General features: G+C 38.5%; 1 protein-coding gene across 5 annotated transcripts in view; it reads left to right on the top strand.

Moving 5' to 3' along the window:
* Positions 1-27885, top strand: part of EPB41L4A (erythrocyte membrane protein band 4.1 like 4A) — a 249202-nt gene that overhangs the window by 215136 nt on the left and 6181 nt on the right. For 3 of the 5 annotated variants that reach the window (XM_070571296.1, XM_070571298.1, XM_070571299.1), the window contains 5 exons: positions 526-603; positions 11228-11347; positions 25056-25103; positions 25883-25951; positions 27006-27116. In XM_070571296.1, the coding sequence (XP_070427397.1) occupies positions 526-603; positions 11228-11347; positions 25056-25103; positions 25883-25951; positions 27006-27116 (426 nt within the window). The remainder of the gene's footprint in view (positions 1-525; positions 604-11227; positions 11348-25055; positions 25104-25882; positions 25952-27005; positions 27117-27885) is intronic. The other 2 variants (XM_070571297.1, XM_070571301.1) reach the window with 1 other exon arrangement.

The following is a 27885-nucleotide window of genomic DNA, read 5'->3' on the forward strand; positions in this document are numbered from 1 at the left end:
CTTGGTCTCTCCACCTGGTGGCCTAGGCTTCTTGAGATGGCGGCTGTGAGGAAGCAGGAGCTACCAGCCCTGTTAAGGTGATAGTCCGGGAGCTGGCAAGAGTGTCCCGTCCACCTCACTGTGTTAATAAAACCAGTCACAGGACCAGCACAAATTGAAGAGGCAGGGATAAACTCTGCTTCTCTTCATGTGGGGTGGGGTTGACAGGACTTGGTGTCCATATTTAGTCCACCACCGGGGCTTGTAGCTTTGCGCTGTCAGGGTTCTGTTGGAAGCGCTTGATTTTGTGGTCCTGTCTGGGTGCATGGTGATGTTCGCCTTAATCTGCTTTCACCTTTCTGTAGACTTATTCATGTCTGACTGAAGTGAGAAACACCGACTAGGAGAGGGATAATACAGCTACTTATAGTTGGATTAGAAATTTTGCTGCAAAATTAATTCTAAAGAACTAATGTGAACCTTTCTGAAATTTTTTATCTGTCACATGGTGGGCTTTTTCTTTTACTCTTGTCATTTTGTCTTCAGGTCGCGCTCACGCTGTAACACAAGCAGCGGTAGTGAATCAGAAAACTCTAACAGAGAACACCGGAAAAAGAGAAACAGGTAATATTGGAATATCATAGCTAACTGGAACTCCGAAATCAGAGGCTGCTGTTGGTGACAGAAGCTGTGTATTCTATGTACTTTTAAGCCTGATATTCTCATCTGTATTTAAGGAATCTGGCACCATTTTGACACATTGTTAGGAAACCTTAGCTCTTTGCACTGAGTTTCTTATCTTTATAAGATGATTAAACAACTTGAGAATGAGTTTCCTTCTTGTTAATTAAAAAAAAAGATCTATATTTATGTACAATGTGTAGTGAATTTGTTTGAGTGGTAAGAAATTTTACCATTTGCGGAGGGAATTCTCCCCAAAGTATCTTTTAACACGACATTACTGTATTTTGCCCAACCAAAAATAAGAGATTCATTGTTTCATAGATTTCAAAGTTTCAGCCTCATGTAGATATACATGCAAATATGTGTTTATATTCATGTCAGGCACACGCAATTAGATGGTTAAATGCAGTTAGTTCGTACCTTTGACTATTTTTAAGAGCATGTAATCAGTATTAGTGATGGCTTAATGCATTAATCAGTTCTTCCTAATTCCAAACTATTTATTTGAAAACAAGTGTTCACGTAGTGAAAGAGCCCCAGTTTGGGAGTGTGAAGGATTTGGTTGCTGGTTGCACCAGTTTCTAACCCAGTGCTTCTCAACTGGGGGCAGTTTTGTCCTCCCGCTCCGCTCCCTGAGGATAGTTGGCAATGTTTTGAGACACTTTTGATTGTCACAGTTGGGTGGAGGGATTGCTGCTGGCCAGAGATGCTGCTAAACATCCTACAAGGCACAGGACAGCCCACTACAACAAAGAACTATGTGATCCAAAAAATGTCAGTAATGCCACTGTTGGGGAAACCCATTGTCACCTGATGTGGAACTCTGGCCTGGTTGCCTTACTTTTCTGGGTTGTCTTTTTCTCTTCTGTAAATGAGGAAGTCGGATGAGATAATCTCCAAGATTCTTTAGTGCTCGGAACCCTTGTGCTCGGCACTCGTTGAGTCGGCCTCCCTCTCTAACTACAAAGCCTCTGTAATAATAGCCCAGACAGCATTGTAGGAGTGGACCATTTTCTTAGGAAAGCTTTCAGTGTGGAGCATTCTTAGGGGCTGGAATCACACTAGAGAGAGGTGAGATCTCAGTGTGTTATGACACCTTTCTCAAGGAAACGATTTCAGTTTCTTCATCTGAAAAAACCCAATTGTGAAGAGTAGTTCTCCCTCAGGTACCCTCTTCCTGCTCTAAAATTCAGTATCTGCACGAACAACACAAAACAATGCAAAAAACAAAAAAAATCCCACTTTTTCCCCTCGTATTTTGTGCGTATTGATCAAGCTAGTATCTTAACAAATGTATTTCTGTTTTGCTTGCAGTATTCTAAGATGTGCTTGGAGATGCTCTAGTCTCAAGTTGTCAGAAGGTGGTCTTTTTAAAAACAGTGTGTTTTGGGGCCAGAAGTGCTCATGGTGACATTTGCTGTTAAAAGTGAAACGCTATTTGAAGGTTGCCGACGAATCCTTAAATAGCTCCTTGCTGATCTAGTTGCCCCGGCTTCAGTGTTTCTTATAGGGGCTTTCTCCCTCAAGAGTTTCTTCCCCTGCCCCCATGAGCAATTTTTTAGGTCGGCTTTCTTTGTACTGTATAAATAGTATGTTTTAGCCTGATGGTGGTTCTGAATGTTTAAATGCCAGTGTGCTTTGTAAGGCTATTAGTGAGAAATCACTTTCAAAACACGCTCTGACACAAAGGCTTTCAAACTCATTTATTTTACCTGCAGAAAGACTGCCCTAGGGTTACATAAGTTGCCTTTATCTGTAAAAGATGAGGTCCAGAGGCTAGCTCTCAGGGGCATAGCAAAAAGTAGGCACAGGAAGAAATATGTCTTCCAGTTCTAATCCCCATTCCTGAAAATTCTGGTGCAGCAGGTGACACTGTGCAGGGAAAGAGGGTGCACACACATCACACTGTCTCTGGGTGCCACTTACCCGTTATGCTGTGCTACTGCCAACCCCTTCTATCCTATCATTGACCTTCTAAATTTTGCCAGAACCCACTCATTCCACATCAGGATGCCTAGATCTGAATATTTAAACTACAGCCCTGCTAATGGTCCCAATATGTCTTGTGTCCGTGATGAAGGGTTGTCTCTTGGTGTCTGACATCCTACTTGTGCAAAAGACTCCTTTTTAGGGGAGAGGATGGATCTCTTCAACCTCATTCGTCCTTTCTTACTTCAGCCAAGAGTGTGACCCAGCCAAGCTCTCGGCAGCATCCTCTGTGCTTTTGTTAAAGGACTCTGGTAACCCTAGAATGAGGCAAACCGAATCTTGAACCTGCTGATGCTCTGCTTCCTGCCAGCAAGGTCGCTAAATTCAGCCCCGGATGCTTCAGCACTTTCGCAACCAGAGCCTGCCCCTAGGAAAGAGGGGTGCCGACCACGCAGATTTGCTTTTCACACACGGTTTTGAAGCCCACGATGTTTCTTTCTGGGGGAGCCCAGACAGAGTTGGGTTTACTTTCTGGAGAGTGTGTGTGGTCTTCAGGATGTTGTTCCCTTTGCCCCATTCCTTCTTGCTGGATTTTTTTTTTTTTTTTTTAACATAAGGAAATCTTTCCTGTTAGGTTTTGAGGCCTCTCTGGAAATAGTGTTTTCTCACCAAGTCTACCTATTGGAGCATAAGCTGCTTTGCTGTTCCCAGAGATAACACTTTAAACATCTCTCATTTTGTGTGAAGAGAAAAGTTAATAAAACAATGTTTAGAAATCAACTTTATCTAAAGCAGTAGTTAGGGCTTTAAACAACCATTAAAAAAATCATAATCCACACCAACCCTGGAATGCTAATGTTAGAAACAAAGATTGTTGTTTTGTTTAGTTTCGATTTTAGAAAAATGTAACTGTAGATAAACCTGCTTCTCTCACCTTTGTGTCCAGAACCAACGAGGCCAGATTTGTGAGGGCTCTTTTCTCAGCTGTGCGTTAACTGCAGGGTTTCATCCCATGCTGTTTCCTACACCCGCAGGAGGCCTCAGCTCCCCCTTGATTCGGGGGATTGTCTGCCTGTCTTCCCCCGCTTTCCACGTCAGTTGTTCTTTCTTTACTGTTTTCATAATGTGGATGAGTATCCTATAGTTTTCTAGGTATTGAAGTTTGAGAAGATAGTGTTTCACTCCCTTTTTATAACTAGCTGGAAGTTGCAGCACAGTTTCTTGTTATAACATCTAAGGTGACATAAAATCCTTGTTTCCCTCTAGTGTCTCTACTTGTCTCCTCCTCATCATCTCTATTCTTGGGCCTCCCTTTTAAATCTATCACTTTATCTTTACTCACTCGGTTCCTTTCTTCTTCTTTGCTTGGCTTCTTTCCCACTCTTTCTTCCTTTCTTCTGTCTTCTCTGAATTCTGTCTCCACTTAGGAGCCAATGATATGTTACAATCTCCTGAGGTTGTGGGTCAGGGTTGTGGTTCTGCCAGGTACTGGTGTTTGACCTTGGGCAACTCTTGTAACCAGTTTAAATCTTAGTTTTCTCATCGTTAAAGTGAGGTGTATAATCTTTTTTGTTGAATGAGTTACTGTAAAAATCAAATGAAATCTAAGAGATGAGGGCACTTTGGGGTATAAAACCACACAGTTCAGTATCTAAGTTTGAAATTGGGCCTCTTCTTTGCCTGTCCCTCATCTCCTTACCCCTTTCCAGCTTTTTCCCCTTTTCCTTTAGTCCCATCTTCCATTCTCTCACTTTCCCTATCTGTACATATTTAGTTATTTTTAGACCAGGTATTCTTATCCTCTGATCCATGGGTGGGTTTTAGGGGTCTCATAACCCTATGAAATTGTCTGTAAAGTTCTGTGTGTTTCCAAGTGTACAATTTTCTGTTGATAGAGTCTGTAGCTTTTAACAGGTTCTTAAGGGGGTGACTATGTGACCCCCAGAAACTTCTGAAGTGATCATTATGATTTAAATAGTGAAGGGCAGGTGGATAGTGGGAAATGAAATTGATATTTCAGTTTACTGGTGGGATTAAAAACTAAAATGCTTAAAATTACTTTCCTATACTGATTTGTGAAATAATTGGTTCAATTAAATTCATCAGACTGGGAAAATACCAAGTACAAGGCAGAATGACGTTAATGATCTATGTGAATATTAGATTGTATTAGTTTTCACTAGTTAGAATTTTGAATCTTGTACCTGAGATCAGAAGGGTCAGCCAACTGGTGTCTAGAGGTTTGAGCCTATAGGCCACGCTCGGGACTTGCCCAGGGTGTATGTTGAAGGAGGGCCTAGGAAGTACCCTTATCAGAGTGAAACGTTTCACAAACCAGCTTTCCCTGAAAATGCCTTGAACTTAATATAAAATATCCTTCACATTCAAAGAAACTGATCTGCAAAATATCCTTTGTGCTATTCATGAAAATCAGCAGTCCTTGGAGCATTCACTGGGGAGAATCTGTGAATTACTCAGTCATTAGCTTTGATGTGTTGCTAGGCTTTTAGGATTTTGAAGTGGGAGATTTGGAGCAGGTAGGGGTCAGGGACTCGGAGAAATAGTCTGGTGTTTTTTGCATAAGCATAAAAGTGGAAGTAACTTTGGAGCCTGGTAAGGATTAAGAGTAAGAAATGAGAAAAGCTTGGGGTAAGAGCAGGACTAGAATAAATTGGCAACAGGGGACCATTTGGACCTTTCTCTAATTTTATTCTGGGATGTTTGCCTCATAAACACATGAGTTATGTATGTGAGGCTGTGTGTGTGCACATGTGTGTGTGCATGCAGGTGCAGCAGAGCACAGAACAAAGAATTAGGGAGCCTGCATTATGAATTTGACCCTGCTTTGAAGAGGTCTGTGGCTAGGAGCTGGTTACTTTATCCTCTGAATCTTAGTTTTCTCATATGCAAAGTGGAATAATACCTGCCCTGCCCACCTCACAGGAGGTTTGTAAAGATCCCGGAGATAATGATGTGCTTTGAAGAGGAGAAAGTGCCTGCATAGGCAGGTGCTATTAGACTAATGAGAACGGTCCGCACTGCTCAGTGTTGTCTGAAGTCCCTGTTCTATCTGTAAAACAGGGCCCGGCTCCCTTTAGCAAAAAAAGAAGTCAGTGTTTCTAACATTAATTTGTTCTGCCACAAATGTTGTTAGAGTTTTTTCCTGCCTTTTAGATGTCTTTTTGAACCTGTATCTGAATAATGGATTGAGATGGTTTTAAATATTTTAAATATGTTCCACAGGGTCTTTTATATTATTTTTCTAAAAAAGAAGAAGAAATTGTCCTCTGTGGCACTGCAGCTAACAGGGGCGATACATCTGAGTAGGGCAAATCTTAGAAGATCATGATTTTGGTACCGTTTTGTTGTTGTTAGAGTGGTTAAAAAAAAAAAGAACATTATTGTCCCCGTGCCCTGGGGAAAAAATGTGTTTTGGGTGATAGCAAACTTAAACCAGTGGTCCTTTCTTTTCTATAGCCTGAAAATAGGTAACTGCTTCCTTGCAGGCATTCTCTACTGCCCTGTCCCTGATTTAGGTAGGGCTGCAAACAAGGTAAGAATTGTGGCTATGGAGACAGCCATCCATGTAAAGCCAATGGAAACAGACAGTGTTCACCAGGCTACAGATTGCAAGGGCTTCTGATTTCCACTTTAATAAGTCCCATCAAGAGTTAGACATTTGATTCGGGTGATTTAGGGCTTCCAGAGCATAATCAAAGTTGACAGAGATGGCTGTGGAAGTGCAGAGCTGCAGCCGCTGAGGAATGCTGTCAGATTAGGGAGTGAGATCAAGCAGGTTGAAAAATTATGAAAATAGAAGGAGAGTTGGAAAGGGAAATTGCACCAAAGGTAGCCCATTTTACTAGGGAGGGCATAAGGAGTAAGTGGAAGAGACAGAAGCACCTTTAAGAGCAAATAAGAATAATTTGTTGATGGTGGGGGAAGGTGGGAAAAGCAAATGAATTTTTTGCTTGCTGGTCTTCGGGGAGTACGTCGACAGATGCCTGAAACCAACATAAATTTCCCTGGGGAAGAAAAACTACTGAAAAAAAAAAATGAAGATTGGTTTATAGCAGGTGATCCAAAAATGAGTGTGGTTGATGAGAAACACAAGTCCACAGTCAGTTGGGACCTGCAGATTTAATATTAGCAGTGGAATGGCCATATGAAGTAATTGTCTGGAAAGCTGTGCTATAGCTGAGGAGTAGAGGTTTGTTTCATGTCTGGCTGGCTTGGAAATAAAACAAATAGAGAAACAGAGAATTTTAAAGCTAGAAAGGATCTTTGCCTGACCAAAGAAGATAAGTGATGTGCCCAGGGTCTCTAAGTCCGACAATGGCAGAACTAGAACCAGGCAGAACTCAGGAGCAACGTGTATTTCTCGTATCATCTTGAAGCTTCATTATACACTTGGTCCGTACGATTTCTCAGGTTTAGCATTAAACATGGCCTTTATCTCAATGACTGATAAGTGAATTAAGAACAGATATAAAGGAAGGTCTTGTTAGGAACAAAATTGCCCAGATAAACGTAGAGGGCAAAGTAAAACCCACAAGGGTTCGTTTGGTAAGGTGAAGAATTTTGCAGGAGAGGTAGAATTGTAATTGGGAAGACAGGAAAGAAGAGACTAGGAAGAGTCATTATCTTCATTATTGTTACCAAACGATTATATGGCATTTCATCTTCAAAACCTCTTGCAAACTTTAAGTATCAAATGCAGTTAAAAGCTAAATTGCGTAGATAGTCTGAAAAAGTGGGGTGTTGAAGCTTGGTAAGACTTGGAAGAAATGTATTAGAATTCTCCTATTCTGAAACATCATTGAGATATGCTCTCTTCTGAAACAACCCTCTTCCTTATACGTTAGTTAAAAAACAAAAGCCTTGTTATGATAAGACTTCCCACCCAAGTATTAACTCTCCGTAGTTGTAGATGAGGAAATAGACAACATATGATAAATGCAGAGTTATTGCATTGAAGGATATCAGAAAGAAACAGCATTTTTGAGGTTCACCTTTAAATGCAACATTTGAAAATGAATACATCCCCAATGTAAATTACGATGGACTCTTCTTTTCTCCTTGAGACTTTCATTTCTATCAGTGATATAAGAACGTATTTTGACTTTTTAAAAGGTGGTATGTGGATCCAACACTTGCAGTGTTTTTATTCTTCATAATGTAAATCCCTACATCAAAATTAACATATAGCAGGAGAAGAGCAAAAAGCAATGCTTGTATATCCCACATCTAACAATAAATGAGACCTACAAGGCAGAATCCTTATAGGAGACATCTTTCACATTTAAAGCTTCCTTTATTCATTCATACATAAACAAAATAGTTAACTCCTGCCTCTTAAGGACTGAGTGTTACAGTATACTTGCTTCTAGGGCTAGGATTTTTCCTTTCCACATATAGCACGTGTATTTTCTGGAGCAGTTTCTCGATAGGCGAAATGACACTTCCATTCTTGTAATGAGGCACCATTAACCAGAGGCCTTTTGTAAGGATGTAATTTCAAACTTCATTACAGACTAAGGCAGCCACACCACCCGTTACTCAGGAAGATGTGCTTCTGTTGTGACTTTCCAGTGAGACTTACATTTTTAATGCACCTTGTTGGAATATTTATGAATCAGTACCACCAGTAGAGGGCATCTGTCTTTGGAACATGTGGGTCACAAGGATATTAACTGACAGGGTTTCACTGCCCTCACTTTAGACTTTTTGATTAGAAAAATAAAAGTTAAAGGTATGTGCCATAGTCTGAGATTCTTTCTGATTTAGTTCTTATTACTAGCAAGGTACAGGAAATATGTGTGCTCTTGTCTCAGGAGTTTTAATTTTTTATTATCAGGGTGCAGTGGAGGATGAAGGTAACCAGCTAAATTCCCCAATAGAAGAGAACGAGCATACACTAATTGTGCTTCCTTTTTAAATGTCTGTCCTTCGGGAAAAGTATGTTTGCCTAAGTCAGGCCTCAGCCTTGCTGGTAGGCTTGACCTCTCAAAAATATTTAAAGATGCTGACTTCCTGTTAAATTTAAAATTGTGAAATTTTGGGCTGGCCCTGTGGCTGAGTGGTTAAGTTTGTGCCCTCCACTTCAGTGGCCTAGGATTTCACCGGTTCGGATCCTGGGTGTGGACATAGCACTGCTCAGCAAGCCATGCTGAGGCGGCGTCCCACCTAGCACAACCAGAGGCACTCACAACTAGAATATACAACTATGTACTAGGGGGCTTTGGGCAGAAGAACAAGAAGGAAAAAAAAAATTGGCAACAGTTATTAGCTCAGGTGCCAATATTTAAAAAAATAAAATAAAATAAAATTGTGAAATTTAGTCCTGCCCATGAACTATGCACCAGTTCAGTTCAGAATGAAAGCTAGAATCTAAAAGCGTGCAGGATTAGGAGTGAGGAGGCCTGGGTTTTATGTCTGTCCCTGGGCAATGTGAGGTGTGGGTTTCTGTGGGAGGGAAGATACCTCCTTGCCAACCTGACATTTTCCCATTGATTGTCTCTTCCTAACTCTGGATCCCTCGGTCCTGGGAGTGTCCAGAACTGCTCCCCCACAGCAGATCTGGTGGGTTACTGGCTGTCACATGATACATAGAATGGCTCAGAGTTGTAGATTCTGGCTATGAAAATACGTATGTGTGTATATATGTGTGTACACACAGACACATGTACATGCTACATGGCATTTTCAAATGGGAATTGATGATTGTGACCTTAAGTAGCATACCTTCTCATATTTTCCCTCAGGTATTTCTAATAGGAAGATTTGTAGCAGTATATGTTCAGTTTTAATTTCCTCTGTATATGCCATGAGAGAAGGAACTATTCTTGAATCTGTGAGACATACTACGACTGTATCCTGTTAATTTTCAAATAACCTATTAGAAATGAGAGCTTTAGCAAGGAAGTATACACAGTTCAAAGGCTTGAAGTATGTTACAGATAATTTTTCATTGAACATAATTCCTCTTTAATCTAGAGCGATTTAAATGGTTTCTTCCCTATAAGGTACTGTTCTTTTTTTTACCTGAATTTGCTTTACATTGTCTCCAGTTAAGTTATACGTGAAAGGAATATTTGTCACCCATCTACTGATTTGCATTTATGAGCAAATCCAGATATCCACCCCACAGTCTGTACTAAGTGCTGTAACAGGGCAACCAAAAGACATCTGTTCAGAGAGAGAAATGACTCCAAACTTGTCTGTTCTTTGCATTTTTGTTCTCAAGCAGTTATGCTCATGCAGTCACAGTACTGGGATGCTTACCCTGTGATTCCACACTGTTCTTCCACACCCTGGGAGCGTCAGCATGTGAAATGAACACGCTGGAACAGTTTTCTGAAGAACTCACATAAATTAAGAGTCAAATATTCAGATAACAGGTGTTTGATTTTTGCAAGGAATACTCATGGCTTCACAGCATCATTGCAGTGCATTCCAGACAATATTTACTCATTAATTAAGCACTTGCTTCCCCCTTCTCTAACTCTTTATCCTCATTATTAGAAAGACTTGATATAACAGATATCCAAAACTTCTGTCATGTGGCCCATAGATAGGTTTTATTAGGTACGTACAGTATCTTAACATTCAGAATTGGTTGCCAATACTTAAAATTGAAAAGTTCACTTTAAAAGTCAAGATTTGTGGATTATCTTTAAAGAATGAGAGGATTTGGTAACACTGTCTTGTGGTCTCACATGGCAGGTGCCAATGTTCCCCACTTCCCCCGGCCCTGGATTTCCTTCATTTGCATTCCTGCCTGGCCCCTGACCAGACTGAGTGTTCAACCTTCATTCCCTTTTCAACTTATGAGCATGAATCAGAATGGTGTGTGCCTACTCAGCTGCTAATGCGTGATGCCATCATATTTAACTTTTTGTACTTTCTAGTTTTCTATCTTAAAAAATGGGAATTAGGGGCTGACCTGGTGATGTAGTGGTTAAGTTCACGTGCTCTGCTTCGGCAGCCTGGGGTTCATGGGTTTGAATCCCAGGCACAGACCTACACACTGCTCATCAAACCATGCTGTGGAGGCGTCCCACATACAAAATAGAAGAAGACTGGCACAGATTTTAGCTCAGGGCCAATCTTCTGCACCAAAAAAAAAAATCAAGGGAATTGTGCCTGGCATCTATTGTCCATGAAAACTTTGATGATTACTGTGAATTTTTAACAGCATTTCAAAGTAAAATTATTCATTGCTACTTTAGTACATTTAAAAACATGGTTTTGTTTCATGATTTAAGATTAGATCTATAGCAGACACCACTGTTTAGTCAAAACGTAAATATGTTTTAGGTAAATTTTTGTTTGACACATCTTTTTCTTGGGAAATTTTAAGTCAAAGACAGAAGTCTGAAACTACGTAATATAGTAAAATTTATGTATAAGTATTATAATATATACTTATCTACTTATGGATATTTTAATTCAGTTAATACATTCTTAGCTTTGACTGATTTTAATGAAGTTGCTTCTTCTTAAATAACTTTTCATTTCTTAATAATTTTTAAATAACTTATTTGATAACTTTTAAAAGCAGATGCAGGACGAAGCGAGAAACAAAGCACTGTGTGTGGATGTTGACTTCAGATGAATGGTCTTTTCTTTCCAGAATACGGCAGGAGAATGATATGGTTGATTCAGCGCCTCAGTGGGAAGCCGTATTAAGGAGACAAAAGGAAAAAAACCAGGCGGACTCCAACAACAGACGATCCAGACACAGATCTCGCTCGTATGTGGTCTCTTTTTTGATTCAGAAACACTGAGCTTGAAGTGGCTTGCGGATTGTAGGGCAAATTGGGCTGTCTCTTTGAGGTCTTCTAAAGTAATTTAGTTCAACCATGATTATCCCATTGTTTGTTTGTCATATTTACCTTTTTATATTTGTGACATTCATTAACTGTGCTGAAGCCATCGAAGTTGGAGCATAGCCAAAACAGAATGTCATAAACAACAAGGCTATCAAAACCGTGTTTTGTTTTGTTTTTAAACAAAAGCAATCATTCAACTGAGTAAGTAGGAATAGTCTTTGTTCTGGAGCTTGGGTATTGGTGAAATACCTGCTGCTTCTCTCGGTTTGAGTCTGCAGAATTCTCTGAAGTCTTGTTCCAGATTAAACCAGATGTGAATATCTTCCCATCAAATTACCATTTGTGAGCAGGAGTCTGTGAGTGATTCATTACACCCGAATGGTGGGATTTGCCTGCTCCTTCCGTTGCTAGGCAATGCCTTGTGTGAACACAATTACCCCGTAACGATGAGATTGCCAGTCCCCCAGATTAATTTTCTTTTGGGCTGATCAAGTTTATATGTTTTTTTTTTAATGTGTGAATCATTCAGATTTAGACTCCCAACCCCACTTCCCAAAGCATACTTTTTTAAAATAAGTGGGGACTAACTACCTATCCCTTTGTGATACTGGTTGGTTAGATGTCTGGTGTTGCTTACACATGGAAGGAAGGATAAGTGTCTCAGGGCAGTAGAAGGACGCTGAAGAATGGGTGTAAAGACAAACTGTAGAGGTAGGTGAGGGAGCCAGGCAGAAGGGTGCCAGCTCGGGTTAACAGAAGCCAGGAGAGGACGCCGGAGGGTACACCCCAGAACCCTCTGTACCTCTAAGAGACGCTTCTCAGTCTTAGATGCTTGTTTTGTCTTTTTGTTTCTATCAGTAATACATTATAATGATTGATGTCTGTTTGTTTTGTAATAGGAAATTTGCAAGTAGTCACTAAACAGTGTAGACCATTATAGATTTACACATTATTCCATAATGTTTTTGTTCTGGAACCTAACTAGAATGTTCCATTTAAAGAAGAAGTTAGGGGCCACCTGGTGGCATAGTGGTTAAGTTCATGTGCTGCACTTCAGCAGCCTGGGGTTCGCAGGTTTGGATCCCGGGTGTGAACCTAGCACTGCATGTCAAGCCACACTGTGGCAGCATCCCTTATAAAATAGAGGAAAGATTGGCACAGATGTTAGCTCAATGACAGTCTTCCTCAAGCAAAAAGAGGAGGATTGTCAACAGATCTCAGGGCCAATCTTCTTCACAAAAAATAAATAAATAAAGCAAAAGTTAATGAAAAGTTTCCTCTTGGCTACTGCCTCCTCCTAGCTCCCTTAAACAAGAGAGCTTTAGATCTGGATGAATCAACACCTCATTGAAGACAATTTACCCAAAAGGCACAGAACCCTAAGATCAGGTGCCAACATAGTCATAGGTAAATCTTTTGCCACATGTTTTTCCCTTTCCATGTAGCATCTTTTTCTATGGAGGACTTGTAATGCACAAGGTTTGGTGACTTGGTATTAAATGTTAAAAACAGCATTCAGTTTTTCTAATCATTTCTAAAGCACTCTAAATTCAATTAAATGCCAATAGTAAATTTCATTTATTAAAAAAAGGGGGGGTAAAATAAAATTAGGAAAAATTCTATACAGAAATTTTGAAGAAGTCAAAAAATATTACTGGAAGCAATAGTAAATAAATGGAACAATTCATTTATAAATTAAATTGATAAATAGAATGATCCAAAGTTGTTGAGTATTATATTCAATTATATCCAATTATATTGTGGGGCAAATATGTGGGCCTGGGAATTTAATTATTTTAATTGAATGATCTGAGATTCATATAACAGCCTAAGGAATAAACTTCTTTTTTAATTGAGATAACTTGAGGTGAAATTACATACAGTGAAATACTCTTGTTCTTGTGTACAAGTCAATGAATTTTGATAAATGTCTGTACAGTGTGTCCATCACCCCAGTCAAGATATAGAATAACAGGAGGTCCCTCATGCTCCTTCTAGTCAGGCTCCACGCCCCATAGACAACCACTGGTCTGACTTCTGTCACCATGGGTTAGTTTTTGTCTCTTACTAAACTTTGTATAAATGTAAGCATACAAGAATACTCTTTAAATCTGGCTTTCTTTCACTCAACATAATGTTTTTGAGATTAATCCATGTTGTATGTATCAGTGCTTAGTTAAAATTTTTGAATAATACCACAATTAGTTTATCTATTCTTTTCTTGATGGGCGTTTGGATTGTTTCCAGTTTTTGCTGTTATGTTAAAAGCTGCTATAGACATTCTGTACAAGTGTACCTGTGGAGTATGTTATCTTTTGCCTTGGGGTAAATAACTGGGCGTGCAATTGCTGGGTTTGAGCATAATTCTAACCATATTTAATTTTATAAGAAACTACTAAAATGATTTCCAAAGAGGTGGTTATCATTTTACACCCCTACTCGCAATGTATGAGTGTTCCAGTTCCACCCCATTCATTCCAATATTTGGTTTTGTCTGTCTTGCTAATTTTAGCAAGTCTAGTGGGCTTGGAGTGGTATCCCATTGTGGTTTTAATTAGTATTTCCCTAATGACTAATGAAGGTAACCACATTTTCCTGTGCTCATTAGTTACTTGTATATCTTCATTTGTAAAGTATCTGTTCAAGTTTTTGCCCATTTTTAATTGTTTGTTTTTTTTTTTGTAGGGTTCTTTGTATATTCTAGATATAAGTTCTTTTTCAGATATGGATGTTGTGAATACTTTCTTCCTGGCTGCAGTTTGCCTTGTCATGTTCTTAAATTGTGTTTTGATGAGCAGACATTTTAAATTTTAATGAAGACCAATACATCATCTTTTTCATTTGTAGTTTAGGCTTTTTTGCGTCTTAAATATTTGCCTACCCTAAGGCCAGAAAGATTTCCTCAGATCTTTTTCTAGCAGCTTCATAGATTTTGCTCTTATATTTAGGTCTGTGATCCATCTAGAATTAATGGGGTAGAGGTAGATACTGAGAAGTTTTCTTCCAGGTATTTATCCAGTTATTTCAGTACCATTTGTTGAAATGCCTTGGGGCCTTTGTTGAAAATCAGTTGACTGCTTATATGTGGGGCAGTTTTGTTTCATTGATCTATTCATCTGTCTCTAAGCCACCATGTTGTCTTTGTTATTGTAGCTTTATAGTAAAACTTGAATCAGGCAGTGTAAATTCTCCAACTTTGTCCTTCTTTTTTTCAAAAAATTTTAAGTTATTTTAGGTCCTTTGCAGTTCTATATAAATTTTTGAATCAACTTGTTAGTCTCCCCAACTTCCCCCCGCTGAAAAACTGCAGGCTTTAGATTAGGATTACGTTGAATCTGTAGATCAGTTTTAAGAAAATTAATGTCTTATGCATCTGTTTAAGTCTTTAACTTCTTTCAGCAATATTTCATAGTTTTTAGTACAGTTATTGCAGTTATATTATTAAATTTGATCCTAAATAGTTGATAGTTTAATGATATTGAACTTTACTTTTTACAATGTTATTTTCCAATTATTTGTTAGCATTTAGTAAAATGGATTTTTTTAAATACTGATATTGTATCTTGTCATCCTGCAACCTTGTTAAATTGACTTCTTAGCTCTAGAAGCTTTCTTTTTTGAAATTTCTACTTTTGTAGTCATTGTTTGTGAACAGAGACAGCTTTTCTTTATTTCTAAAGAAAATATTTATTTGCCTTCTATTTTTATTTCTTCCTTTATTGTACTGGCTAGATTCTTTCCTCAAATATTTGATATAATTCACCAGCGAAACGATCTCTGCCTGGAATTTTCTTTGTGGGAAGTTTTAACTTACAAACTCTTTTTTTTTTTTTTTTTTAACAGATATTGGGCTATTCAGACTTTCTACTTGTTGGGTATAGGTTTAGGTAATATGTGTTTTTAAAAGAATTTGTTCATTTTATCTAAGTTGTCAAAAACGTTAGCAAAACTTTATTCATCATAATTATTTAGTATCCTTTTAGCATCTATTGTGATATCATTTCTTTCATTCCTGATGTTGACAATTTGTGTGTTCTCTTAATTTTTTTCTTAATCTATCTTTTCGGAGAACCAATTTAGGGTCTTATTTATTTTCTCTGTTATCTTTTGTCTATTTCATTGATTTCCATTCTTTATTACTTCCTTCCTACTTCTTTTGTCTTCTATTTGCTCATCTTTTTTCATCTTCTTAAGGTGACTCTGATTTTAAACCTTTCTTCTTTTTTATTGTCAGTATAAAGTTATGTTTCCCTCTAAGCCCTGTTTTAACTATCTCACATATTTTGATAAGCATTGTTTTCATTAGCACGCAGTTCAAAATAATTTTTAATTTTGCTTGTAATTTATTTGACCATGGATTTTTTAGTAGTGTGTTGTTTAATTTTCAAACATTTGGGGATTTTCTAGATATCTCATTACTGTTTCTAATTTAATTCTGTTGTGGTAAAAAAAAAAAAAAAAATCTGTAAGATTTAATCCTCTGAAATTTATTGAGACTTGTTTTAAGACCTGGCATGTGGTCTTTAGTGGTGAATGATCTGGTGGACCTGGAAAGAATGAACATCTTCAGTCGTTGGGTGTAGTCCAGAAACGTCAGGTAGATCTAGTTAGCTGATAGTGTTGTTTAAGATAGTCTATGTCTTTTCTGATTTCTTTTTCTTTTCAGTTATTGAGAGAGGGATGTTAAAATTTCCAACAATGATTGTGGATTTGTGTGTTTCACTAAAGTTCTGTCAGTTTTTGCTTCACATTATTTTGAAACTCTGGTATTAGGTGTATACTTACTTGTGGTGTTTTTTTGGTCTTCCTGATGAATTGACCTTTTTCTCATTATGAAGTGTCCTCTTTGTTTTGGTAATACTCCTTTCTTCATGTCCACTACACTCACATGTGTTGTATGTGTGTGTGTCTATAGCTATTAGATGTTTCTGATGCTCACATGGTGTATCCTTTTAATCTTACTTTAAGCCTGAGTATGTCTTTATATTTGAAGCCCATCTCTTGTAGACAGCATACAGTTGGGCTTGTTCTTTTTTTTTTAATCTAGTCCGACTATCTCTACCTTTTAAAATGAATGTTTAGTATATTTACAGTTAATGTAGTTATTAATATTTTGGAGTTTAAGTCTACCATCTTGCTCTTTTTTTTCTATTTATTCTATTTATTTTTTGTTGGTTTGTTTCTCCTTTCCTACTATACTTTGTGTTATTTGAATGTTTTTGGTGCTCCATTTTACTTTCTCTATTGATGTCTTACCTATCTATACTATTTTTTATCATTATTATTTTTAGTGGTTTCTCTATGGCTTACAGTTTGATTCCTTAATTTATCATGATTTGTTTAGGATTAATATCATAACATTTTACATAAAATTTAGAAACCTTGGAGAAATATAGTTCCTTTCCATTCTTTGTCCTTTGTGCTATTGTCATATTTATTTTTGCATGTTAGTAGCCCCACATTAGAATATTATTATCTTTGCTTAAACAGTAAGTTGTTTTTTTTAAAAAAAATCAAGAAAAGAGGAAAGACATTTTATAGTTAATGAGCTCGGCAGAAAATCGCCCCCTGAATATGTCCATATTTTAATCTCCATAACTCGTGGAGATTTTATGTTAGATGGCAAAGGAGAATTAAATTTTCTCTCTCTCTTTGCAATTTTGCAGGTGGAATTAAGATTGTTAATCATTTTGACCTTCTGCCAGAGAGATTATCCTGAATTATCCAAGTGGGCTCAAAGTAATCACAAGGGTTCTTAAAAGTGGAAAAGGGACAGAAGAGGGAGTCAGAGTGATTCATTTTGAGAACTCAACCTGCTATTGCTGGCTTTGAGAATAGAGTAAGGGGCCATGAGCCAGGGAACATGGGCTGACTCTGAAAGTTGGGAGAGGCAAGGAAATATATTTTCCCCTAGAGCTTCCAGAAAGAAATGCAGCCCTGTGAACACCTTGATTTAGGCCAATACCTTGAAACCTGTGTCAGATTTCTGACCTACAAAATTGTAAGATAATAAATTTGTGTGTTTTGAGCCACCAAATTTATGGTAATTGGTTACCACAGCAATAGAAAATGAATACAGTTACCACATGTTTACTGTTGCCAGTGCTATATTCTCTCCTCTGGATCTGACATTCCATCTTCCTTCTTTTAGCATTTCTTATCATACAGGTGTGCAGGTGATAACTTCTCTTAGTTTTATTGTATATGAAAATGTCCTTATTTTACCCTTTTTTGTAACAGATGTTTTCACTAGCTATTACAAAATTCTGGGTTGATAGTTTTTTCTTGCGCATTTTAAAGAGATTGTTCTGTTGTCTTCTGGTCTCTGTTGTTTCTGATAAGAAGTCAGTCTTCATTCTGTAGGCACTGTATGGAATTTCTTTTTTTCACTAGCTTTTATTTTTCTGTAGTTTGATGTTTTTTTTCTTTGCTTTTTTTTTTTTTTTAAGATTTTATTTTCTCCTTTTTCTCCCCAAAGTCCCCCAGTACATAGTTGTATATTCTTTGTTGTGTGTCCTTCTAGTTGTGGCATGTGGGACACTGCCTCAGCGTGGTTTAATGAGCAGTGCCATGTCCGCACCCAGGATTCGAACCAACGAAACACTGGGCCACCTGCAGTGGAGCACGCGAACTTAACCACTCGGCCACCGGGCCAGCCCCTGTAGTTTGATGTTTTTCACCAAATTTGGGAAATTTTTGGCCATTATTTTTCAAATTCTTTCTCTCCTTTTGAGCATCCAGTTATATGTATATTAGACCATTTGCTATTGTCCCACAGGCAACTGAGGTTCTGTTCATTTTTTAAATCTTTTCTCTCTCTCTTTGCAATTTTGATCATTTCTAATGACCTGTTTTCACCTCCATCAACCCCTGTTTTCCCCTTCTGTGGTCCAATCTGCTATTAAACCTGCTCAGTGAACTTTGTACTTTCCTGTTCTATAATTTCAATTTCTTTATGTACTTTCCATTTCTCTGCTGAGGTTTCAAATCTATTCATTTATTATGTTCCATATTTTTCTTTAAATTGTACATATTTATAAAAGATGTTTTAAAGTCCCTATTGGTTAATTCCTACCTCTGGGTCTTTCAAAATCTGTTTCTATTGACTCCTTTTATTTTTTTGCCTAGATTATGGTTATGTTTTCCTGCCTCTCTGCATGTACAGTAATTTTTCATTGTATGCTGGAAATTTTAGATTATATGGTGTAGGAGGTCTGAATTACTTGAATTACTTTGTCTTCCTTTGAAGACTGTCCAGTTTTGTTCCAGTAGGCAGCTAAATTACTGTTGGGTCCTCTTGATCTTATTTTATGCTGGTTTTATGCTTTGATGGGATGGGCCTTTTAGATTTTGTCATTAGCCTGGGATATGTCCTTTACTTTAGGCTTGGTCCTTATTCCTAAAGCCTGGCCTTTCTGAACTCTTAGTTGAATGCATGCAGTGCTTGGCCTGGCTTCTCTACCGTGGCTGCAACAGACCTTGTTCTCTTGCCGCTTCACACTCTCTGGGGTCTCTGTTCAGCTCTCAGCCTTGCAGCAGCTTGCTCTGTTGGGCTCACCAACTCTCACCCTGCTTATGTGTAGACTTAGTGCAGCGAACATACTCAGCCAACCTCTTAAGGAAAACCCTCCCATGCGGACTTCTGGAGTCCCCAGAGCAGCCCCCTTTTTTCTTTTATCCTGCACTGTAAATTTCAGCCTCATCAACAGCCTCAAATTCTGATCTCTGCCTTCGCAGCCTTGTGTGTTGCTTCTTAAGTTCTGTCTCCCTGCACCACACTGGACAAGTGCCCCAGGGCAGAAAACTGGAGCAAATGGGAGCTCACCTTGTGCCTCCCTTCTCTCAAAGATCACAGGCGTATGCTTTCTGTTGCCCAGTGTCTGCAAAACAGTTGCTTAGTATGTTTTGTTTTATAGTTTTCGAGGATGAGAAGGTTTGTCTGATACCAGTTACTCCATTATGGCCAGAAGCTGAAGTTCAGAAATACTCTTTTGAGGTAGAGAAATATCTTTAAATTGGATATTGTTTTTATCAGATCAACTGAAATCAGAAAAGATTCTAATGGTACTTTAAATTTAAAATCTTATTTAAACTTTCTTTTAAATTATATCGACATGATTAAAATACCAGATCAGATAGCAGGTTGTCTCAGAACGATGCAGTTGTATGAGAGAACCCTGCTAAGAATTTGATGTTTATCTTTTTTGGAATTTATTTATTTATTTTTAAAGATTTTATTTTTTCCTCTTTCTCCCCAAAGCCCCCCGGTACATAGTTGTATATTCTTCGTTGTGAATTCTTCTAGTTGCGGCATGTGGGACGCCGCCCCAGCATGGCTTGATGAGCAGTGCCATGTCTGTGCCCAGGATTCGAACCAACGAAACACTGGGCCGCCTGCAGCAGAGCGCGCAAACTTAACCACTCGGCCAGGGGCCAGCCCCTGGAATTTATTTTTAAAGCAAACCATAAGGAGATTTAGCAGATGTTTGTGATGACTTCGTAACTGAGCTTGATTAACTATATGGATGATATGGCCAAAGTGCAGTTAAAAAAAAACCTAAGTGCAGAAAAAGAGAATCTGTTTGAAGAGTAGTTCATTCGGAAGTTGCTCTGGCTGCTTGGTAAAAAGCAGATTGAGAGAGTGAGAAAGGAAGCAGGAAGAGCAATTAGAAAACTTTTGCAGTGGTCCAGGTGAGAGATGGTTTTAGCTCGGAAAAGATGGTGGTGGAGTGAAGAGAAGAGGATAAATACGTGTTTTGGAAGCAAAGCTGACAGATTCGTAGTGTGAGAGAAATCTTGAATGAATTTTAGCTTTTGAGCTGATCAGTGGAGTGGGTAGCCATGCCATTTTACTGAGATGGGAGACTGTCAACATTTTTGTTTTGTTAGGTTTGAGAAGCCTAGTGGGTGATCAAATGGAAATAAGTAACTGGATAAATGTATTACAACTCTGCAAGAGGTTGGGTCACTTTATAAAGGACAACTGTGCCCTGGCTTTTATTTGAGCTGTAACATTAAAAACCTGAGGTTTGTTGACAATTAAGAAAATACCTGTTGGATGCTGTTGTCAGACTTCTGCCTACATTCTGGGCCTCCCAGTTTTAGCTTATTATGTAATCTCCGCCAGCTTCCATTGTCATCGCTACAGCACAGATAATACCATCCTTATGGGATTTTACTGGACATTAAGTCAGATCACATCTGTCAAGTGCTTATGATATCATAAATGCTCACAATTGCACTCACTATCATTAGTAAGTTCTCCTAAGTAAGGAGTAAGGCCTTAGTTAATCTTTAGAAACACTACAAGATATTTGATGTTTTTTCCTTGAGATGAGGAGGAGGTGAAAAGTGAAGAAGGTAGGGTAGGGCCAACTCACAAAAATTAGAATTTGGTCCTATGAGAGTTTAGCTACTAGGAACCAGTAGAGGTTGTTTTTTAAAAGTCGAAACATGGCTAGAGGAAAGTAATTTACATTGTTCTTCAGATATATTTATAAGTATATTTAGCATTTCAGATCTACAGTAAACCACTTCTCTTTCAATTACTCCCATATTCTTGAACTGCTATTGCAGTGTCTATAAATTGCCCATATGGAAGTATCTACTGAGGGTCAGAATGTTATGATACATCATTCATACATGATTCATTCATTCTGTTTTTTAATCCCTAATGATAAGCTAGAAAATCATATTCAATACTAGAGACATATAGTAGTATAAAATACAAAACCCCTTTCTCCTAAAAAACATTAAGCCGAAATATAATTGGGTCTCACCTAGTAAAACGTTGAGAAGTGTGTATAGTTCTATGTGGTACGTTTTTCAGCTGCATTCCCATGACATTCATGTTTACTTATCATTAGAAAAAAAGATCCGCTTCGATGAAACTGCTTTTCTATATGGGTGACCCTTTACTCATTGGGATTTTTGGAAGAGGCAGTGAAGCTAAAACAATAGTTCCCAGGTTCAACTTGTGTACGTAAGAAGGCTCAGGCTCCCTCTGGTGGCGATAATGTCATATTATTTTTATTGAAAAGTATTGATAATGTGGAAGATGCGGTTGTCAGGGTGAATATTCCTAGTGAAACACAAAGCAGAAGTCTGGTGCCTTAGATAAAGATTTAGCATGAAGCCCCTGGAAGTGACTCCTGAGTGATCTTCAGCAGCTGGGTTGCTGGGCTCTGTGGCTTCCTAAACCTTCGTTAATTCTGAGTGGGGGAGAGGGAAAAAGGGGAAGAATCAGATACCTCCTAATTATATCTATTCTGACCTCCCAGGAACATGGTGAGAAATTACGGAGCTATTTGCTAAGTGCTTTGGGTTCTTTAAATAAAGATGTTTTGTAAACTTACAGTTTCTTAGTAACATATCTTCAACTCTAAATTTCCTTTTAGAGCAGTGGTCAGTAGTAAGATCATAAAAATAATAAGTCAAATGCTGCCATATTTGTTATTTTTAGCATAGTAAGGTACACAAATTGTAGTGTATTATATACTCTAGTATAAGATGTCGCATATAGTATAGTGCAGTGTTTCCTAGATAATGTAACTGGAGTGTTTGGAGGTGAGGAAGAAGACTGGGTGCAGGGATGGGGTTTAAACCCTTTGTGGTTTTATGAAGTATCGTTCTTTAGGGTTTTGGAAGAAAGGAAAATGATTTCTAAATGATGTCTCATCAAAGTAATTTCCCTGAAAAATGAATATTAATTTAAAGTGGACTCTTGGTATAAGGCGTGGACGAGGGATGCTTTTGAAAAATATTGGGCTAATATTGGACCACATGTGTATTTTTTTATATATGTCGTACCTATGGACAACTCAAGGTTCTGTTGTTCTTAGGAACTTATTTCAAGAGTTCAAGTAGAACATCCGCATAATTAAGGGCCTGTTAATTAAGAAAAAGAGCTGTTAAAATTCCACAGCTTTCTAAACCCACAAAATGATGTTGAGCTGCAGATCATGGATTCATCCTAGATTATTGATTAAATGTGTGCAGATGTAAGCATAGAAATAGTACATTCCTCATTAGCATGTAGCCTGTGTTTACATTCATTAAATCACAGGTGGTCTAGCAGTAGGATGAAATTAGCATTTTTTTTAGTTTTGGAACTTTTCCCTGCCTTAAAGCTGTTTGAAACTGCTGGCCATTTCAGAACTTAGTTTAGTTAAACATATAACTATTATGGTGCTATAGAATTTAAACATATAGACTAAATTCTGGACTATTTAGGCCCAATATTTATGGCTGGATGGACTGATGTTCTCATTCGAGTTAAGATAACATTTCTGTTAATTCTTCTGAGATAGGAATGAAAGGCATTTCCTGTGGAATTGCAACGATAATAATTTTTTTAAATCATGAAAATAACCTTATGTTTTTTTCTTTTCTGATAATTAAGGTAAGAAATTCTTTTGGCTAAAAAAAAATCAGACATGATAGAAAAGTATAAATATGAAAATAAAATTACCTGCAATTCCAACACTGAGAAATATCCACTGTTATCAGTTTTCACATGTTGTTCATATTCACCATCTCTCACCACTAGGCCTGGTATGGAGGTGGTGGGCGCCGTGTCCGCCTTGCCCCTCATTGTTCTCATTCTCCCTCCCTCTTTCCTCAAAGCCCTCAGCTTTGAATCTCATGCCATAAAATTATACCACTGCTTGTAGTTTTCATCAACTGTACCCTAGGCCACACTTCCTTCATTCTTTTAAGATTTAATCCCTGCCTCAGTGTCATTCTCTCCACCTCTCCATTCTCTCTGTTACAGTATCCACATAATGGATCTTTACAGTAACTTGGCTGCTCAGTTCCTCCACCTTAGCTGCTTTACTTCCAGGTCAGACCTGGTTTTCAAGCTGGGGCAGTTTTGCCCCCCAGGGGACATTTGGCAATGTCTAAAGACTTTTGATTGTCACACTGGGGCAGTGTTACTGGCATCAAGTGGGTAGAGGCCACGGGTGCTATTAATCATCCTACAATGCACAAGACAGCACCCTACGAAAACAAATTATCTGACCCAAAATGTCAGTAGTGCTGAGGCTGAGAAAGCTTGCTCTAACAAAGGTAGCCTCTCTCTTGTGCCTTCCTAAAATAAAGAGCTTCCTAACCTAGGTATTATTTAATACTTTAGCCTATTGAGTGACTTTCTGTGAGTATTCTTGGAGGCAGGAACTATATAGCTGGAGTACAGTTAGAACAGAACTATCTTTCTCTGGGAATGGAATAATAGCTTAGTGCTTTTTAATATTAACACCTTCTCTGGCAGTATCATTTAATGGGTTAACATCTTGTCTGGTGAATCAGACTAGCCAAATGTAGGAAAGGTAGATTCCAGGCAGGAAATCCTTCCAAAGCAGCATTTCTTAAGATTTTTTTTAAGCATACAGTTTTATTCTTAAAATCCACAATATCACATTTTATATGTCTGAGACCAAGGCTTCATCCCTTGTCCTCCATGTTTTGACTCCTTTTGAGTTGATTGCAAAGTATCTACAGACAGATTTTTTTTTCTCCACAAGGGGAAAAACACTTAGTGAATTCAGTTGTTATAATGTAGCTTATTGTATTCTGTGGGCTCAGAAAGCCCTGCCAGAATGCCTCGGTGGTGCCCTTATTAACTGAGAAAAATGAGAGCAATGATAATATCATATGTTGAAAATGATATTGAGCCCAGAAATGCTGACATGTTATGATGTAAAATTCCACAGGACAGAGTATATTGATGGCTTTGTTTAGCTCCAGGCCTTTTAATTGTTAAGGTTTGGGTCCTTTCTTTGGGACTTTATTAGACCTTAGTTCTCTTGAAAGGACTCAGGAAACCTTATTATTTTCTCATTAGGAAAAAAAATCATCCTGTGGCAACACTAGATTTCCAGTATTCGTTGCTATTATGGGGAGTGCGAAGACATGACTGCTGACTTGGGATTTCTCATTCCAGGAAGTTAAAGATAGTGGTATAATTTCTACTAGTCGTTCTTGGAGAAGAAGAGATTTGTGGGATCTATAGTCAGGGATGGAGAAGAGCATATCAAGAGTGACAGCATGAGCCACAGATAGGTCCAGCATTTGTGGGCCCATGCTTTGGCCCCGAAATGCAGCATCAGACGGAACATGAAAGGTGGGTTGGTGGCACATAGTCTGCCAGTCTGGGCTGTCCCACCATTTTCTTTTCCCTTGTGGTTGCTGCTTCTAGGTAGCCATAGATTATGTTGGGACTCTTTCATATTAATAAAATCAGGATGAGTTCTTCTTTTTGCCTTTACTTAGAAATAGTTAGAAGGACGGGAAACAGAAGCCACCCAAATCATTCTTCATTGTAAATTCACCACTGGAGGGTGTGTAGATTTGCTTCTGCAGTTCTAAGCTCTATCATCAAACGAAGCCCTGGTTAGGGCTGGTTTTTATGTGATTTTTCTTAAGTGGTGCTGGCAGATGGATTATCTGGTGTCTTTATACTAACCATCCCTCGTTAGCTCTCCCTGCCCAGTCTTTTCTTGTCTGGTCTCAGCCGGCAAATAAGAACTTCACAGTCTGGAAACAATGTTGTAGCTCTGCTTAAGTTAGTTATTAGATTGTTAGATGAAACACGTTTGAGGAGATGAGTGTTGTTTTCTTTATTTATAGGAGAAGCCCTGATATCCAAGCAAAAGAAGAGTTATGGAAGCATATTCAGTGAGTACTGGGTTATGTTTTTGCTGAGGAAGACTGGCCCTGAGCTGACATCCGTGCCCATCTTCCTCTACTTTTATATGTGGGATGCCTGCCACAGCATGGCTTGCCAAGAGGTGCCATGTCCGCACCTGGGATCCGAACCAGTGAACCCCTAGCCGCCGAAGTGGAATGTTTAAACTTAACCGCTGCACCACCGGGCCGGCCCCCATCCTCATCGTTTTAAAACCCATGTGGTTTTAAGGCATTTATAAGGAAGACCACTGACACCAAAAGGCAGCCTCAGACTGAAGCCTGTCAAATGGTCTTCATTGCCGTCATTATGTGGAACATGGTGCTCACAGTGGGGGTGCCTTAGCATGCCCACAGCCAGTCTACAGGCAGCCCTGATCTCTCCTCTCCTAGGCCATTTAGCCTTGCCTCTAAGTGGGCCTCAGACAGGCCAATATTTTATAAATAAGTACCAAGGACAACAGGTTCAGAAGAAAAAAAGACACCTAGTGCAGGGGATAGGAGCAGATCTTTTGTAGGGAATGGAGGATGGCTGGAGCACCATCTACCTTCTGGAAATAGAAAAACTGGAAGAAAGTAGAAGAGCTAGAGGGAACATTTTCCTCCCATTTTTCCTTGAGTATATTCTAGTTTTTAAATCTTTGTTCCTGGCTTACATTTCTATTAGTTTTACTAACACTGTGTTTTGGGACAAGATTAGAAAAAAATGCACCTGTCAATTTCTCTATTCCAGCATGGCAACTTTAATTTTCTTGCTCTTTCCCTTCTAGAAAGGAACTTGTGGATCCATCTGGATTGTCAGAAGAACAATTAAAAGAGATTCCGTACACTAAGATAGAGTGAGTATGTCTTTGAAAATCTTTTCACCCAAGTTTTATTAGTACTTACAAGTGAGTGATCCATTTTTACTCTTCAGTGGTGTTCCATGCAGTGCTTTCATTTGTCTTGATGTTTTAACTAAAATTGAAAATAACGACAGGGAGAGGGGTAGAGAAGGGTGTATTAAAGCTAATTATTCTCCTTTGTACTTGTATAATCATTGTCATCTCCTATTAACTGCCTATTTGTATGTGGTAGGTACAAATGGGGCTTTCGATGGTTAATGTTAGCTTTAAAATATGGTTTTTTTTTGAGATATTCATTGATTGGCAACAATATTTCTTATTATTTTAACACCAAGAGAATTTGCTGACCATAAAACCCTGTCATATAAGCCCAATCTAAGCCCTGTCCTAGAACTAGGACATTGAACTTGCTTCATGAAAGCCTAATGGGATCCCTGTCATCCTCAGTGTAGGATGCCGCAGCAGAGGACCTATTTACTGTTTTCTGCCCTGCTATTATTGGTTAAGAGAAAGTGAGAGCCCGCTTCATTGCTTTACTTCCCTTCTGTAACCCAGGCCTCCTTCCCTCTCCAGTCAAATTGCAGGTTTGTACACACCCTGCCCACCTCCACCCCCACCCCCTCATCTTTAAGCCAAAGATTGAATTGTTAATGACAGGCTAGTTAGTAGCTAGGACAAAAGCAGCTTTTTCTGGTAGGAATACCATTTTGTCTTCATTGAAGATTTTTTTTCTTCCACACTGCTGGAGAGAACTCAACAATTGGGAATAATTTCATAAATATTTGGTAGTTAAAAAAATATACATATACACATATACATACAAATATTATAAGGAGTTTCACTTTCATGTATGGTCAGGGGAGCAGTTTTCTATTGTAAACTTGTGAAATTTAAGCCATTTGGGCTTTCCAAGCCCAGAGGTATCATGTTATTTTTGAAACTCTCAAAGTCATTATTCCTTTATGGTTTCAATGTTAAAGAAGAACTCCAGATTATCCTGTTCTGACTTCAGGTGTGTTTGTTTCTGTGTTTTTTGTTGCTTGTCCAGGACTCAAGGTGACCCAATCCGCATCAGGCATTCTCATTCGCCACGAAGTTACCGCCAGTATCGCAGGTCCCAGTGTTCAGATGGGGAGCGATCCGTTCTCTCGGAAGTGAAGTAAGTAGGCAAGCCGGAGGACATCATCACCTTCATGGCTCCAGAGAAGCACAGTCCAATAGAACTTTCTGCGATGATGGAAATGTTCTATATCTATGGTTATTGAGTATTCGAAATGTGGCTACTGTGACTGAGAAACTAAACTTGTAATTTTATGAGTTTAAGATTAAATAGCCATGTGTGGTTAGGGGCTACCATACTGGACAACGCAGATATGGATCATACTGAAGCTGATTTACAGCACTTCCAAGCTATGTGCCGAGGCTTTTAGAAGAAAGGGAAAGAAAAACCCATGAGCTATGGTATTGTGAGTAATGCAGACACATTTGAGGGAGGTTGACAGAAAAGAGTTTCTTTTGATCTGGCGAAGAGTTTCTTTTTGATGGCTTTTCTTTTACTACAGCAAACATCAGATATTACAGTAGTTTGTTTCTTTGTGCTATTTTTCCTTTTGAGGAGAACAGCCATATCTCAGCTTGACACGCTAGGTCCCATATCTTAAATGAATATGTTAACTTAACAGTTATGCATCCATTTGTAAAAACACTACAGTCATGGAAATTCATGCCCTTGGGATTGCTAGTTGGACTGTTAACCATTAAACTCTGAACTAAGGCTCAAAACTTTGATAAACAATCAGTTGGGAGATGGGCTAGCCCAGTGGAGAAAGGTATTAGGCCAGTTTTGTTTGAGTTTTGTTTTGTTTTGTTTATAAAATGTAGAACCTGGCTGTCTGTAGCTCCATAGGTTTATAGAAAAGAATAAATGG

This window comes from Equus przewalskii, chromosome 13 (assembly GCF_037783145.1).
Source record: "Equus przewalskii isolate Varuska chromosome 13, EquPr2, whole genome shotgun sequence".
Classification (NCBI taxonomy): domain Eukaryota; kingdom Metazoa; phylum Chordata; class Mammalia; order Perissodactyla; family Equidae; genus Equus; species Equus przewalskii.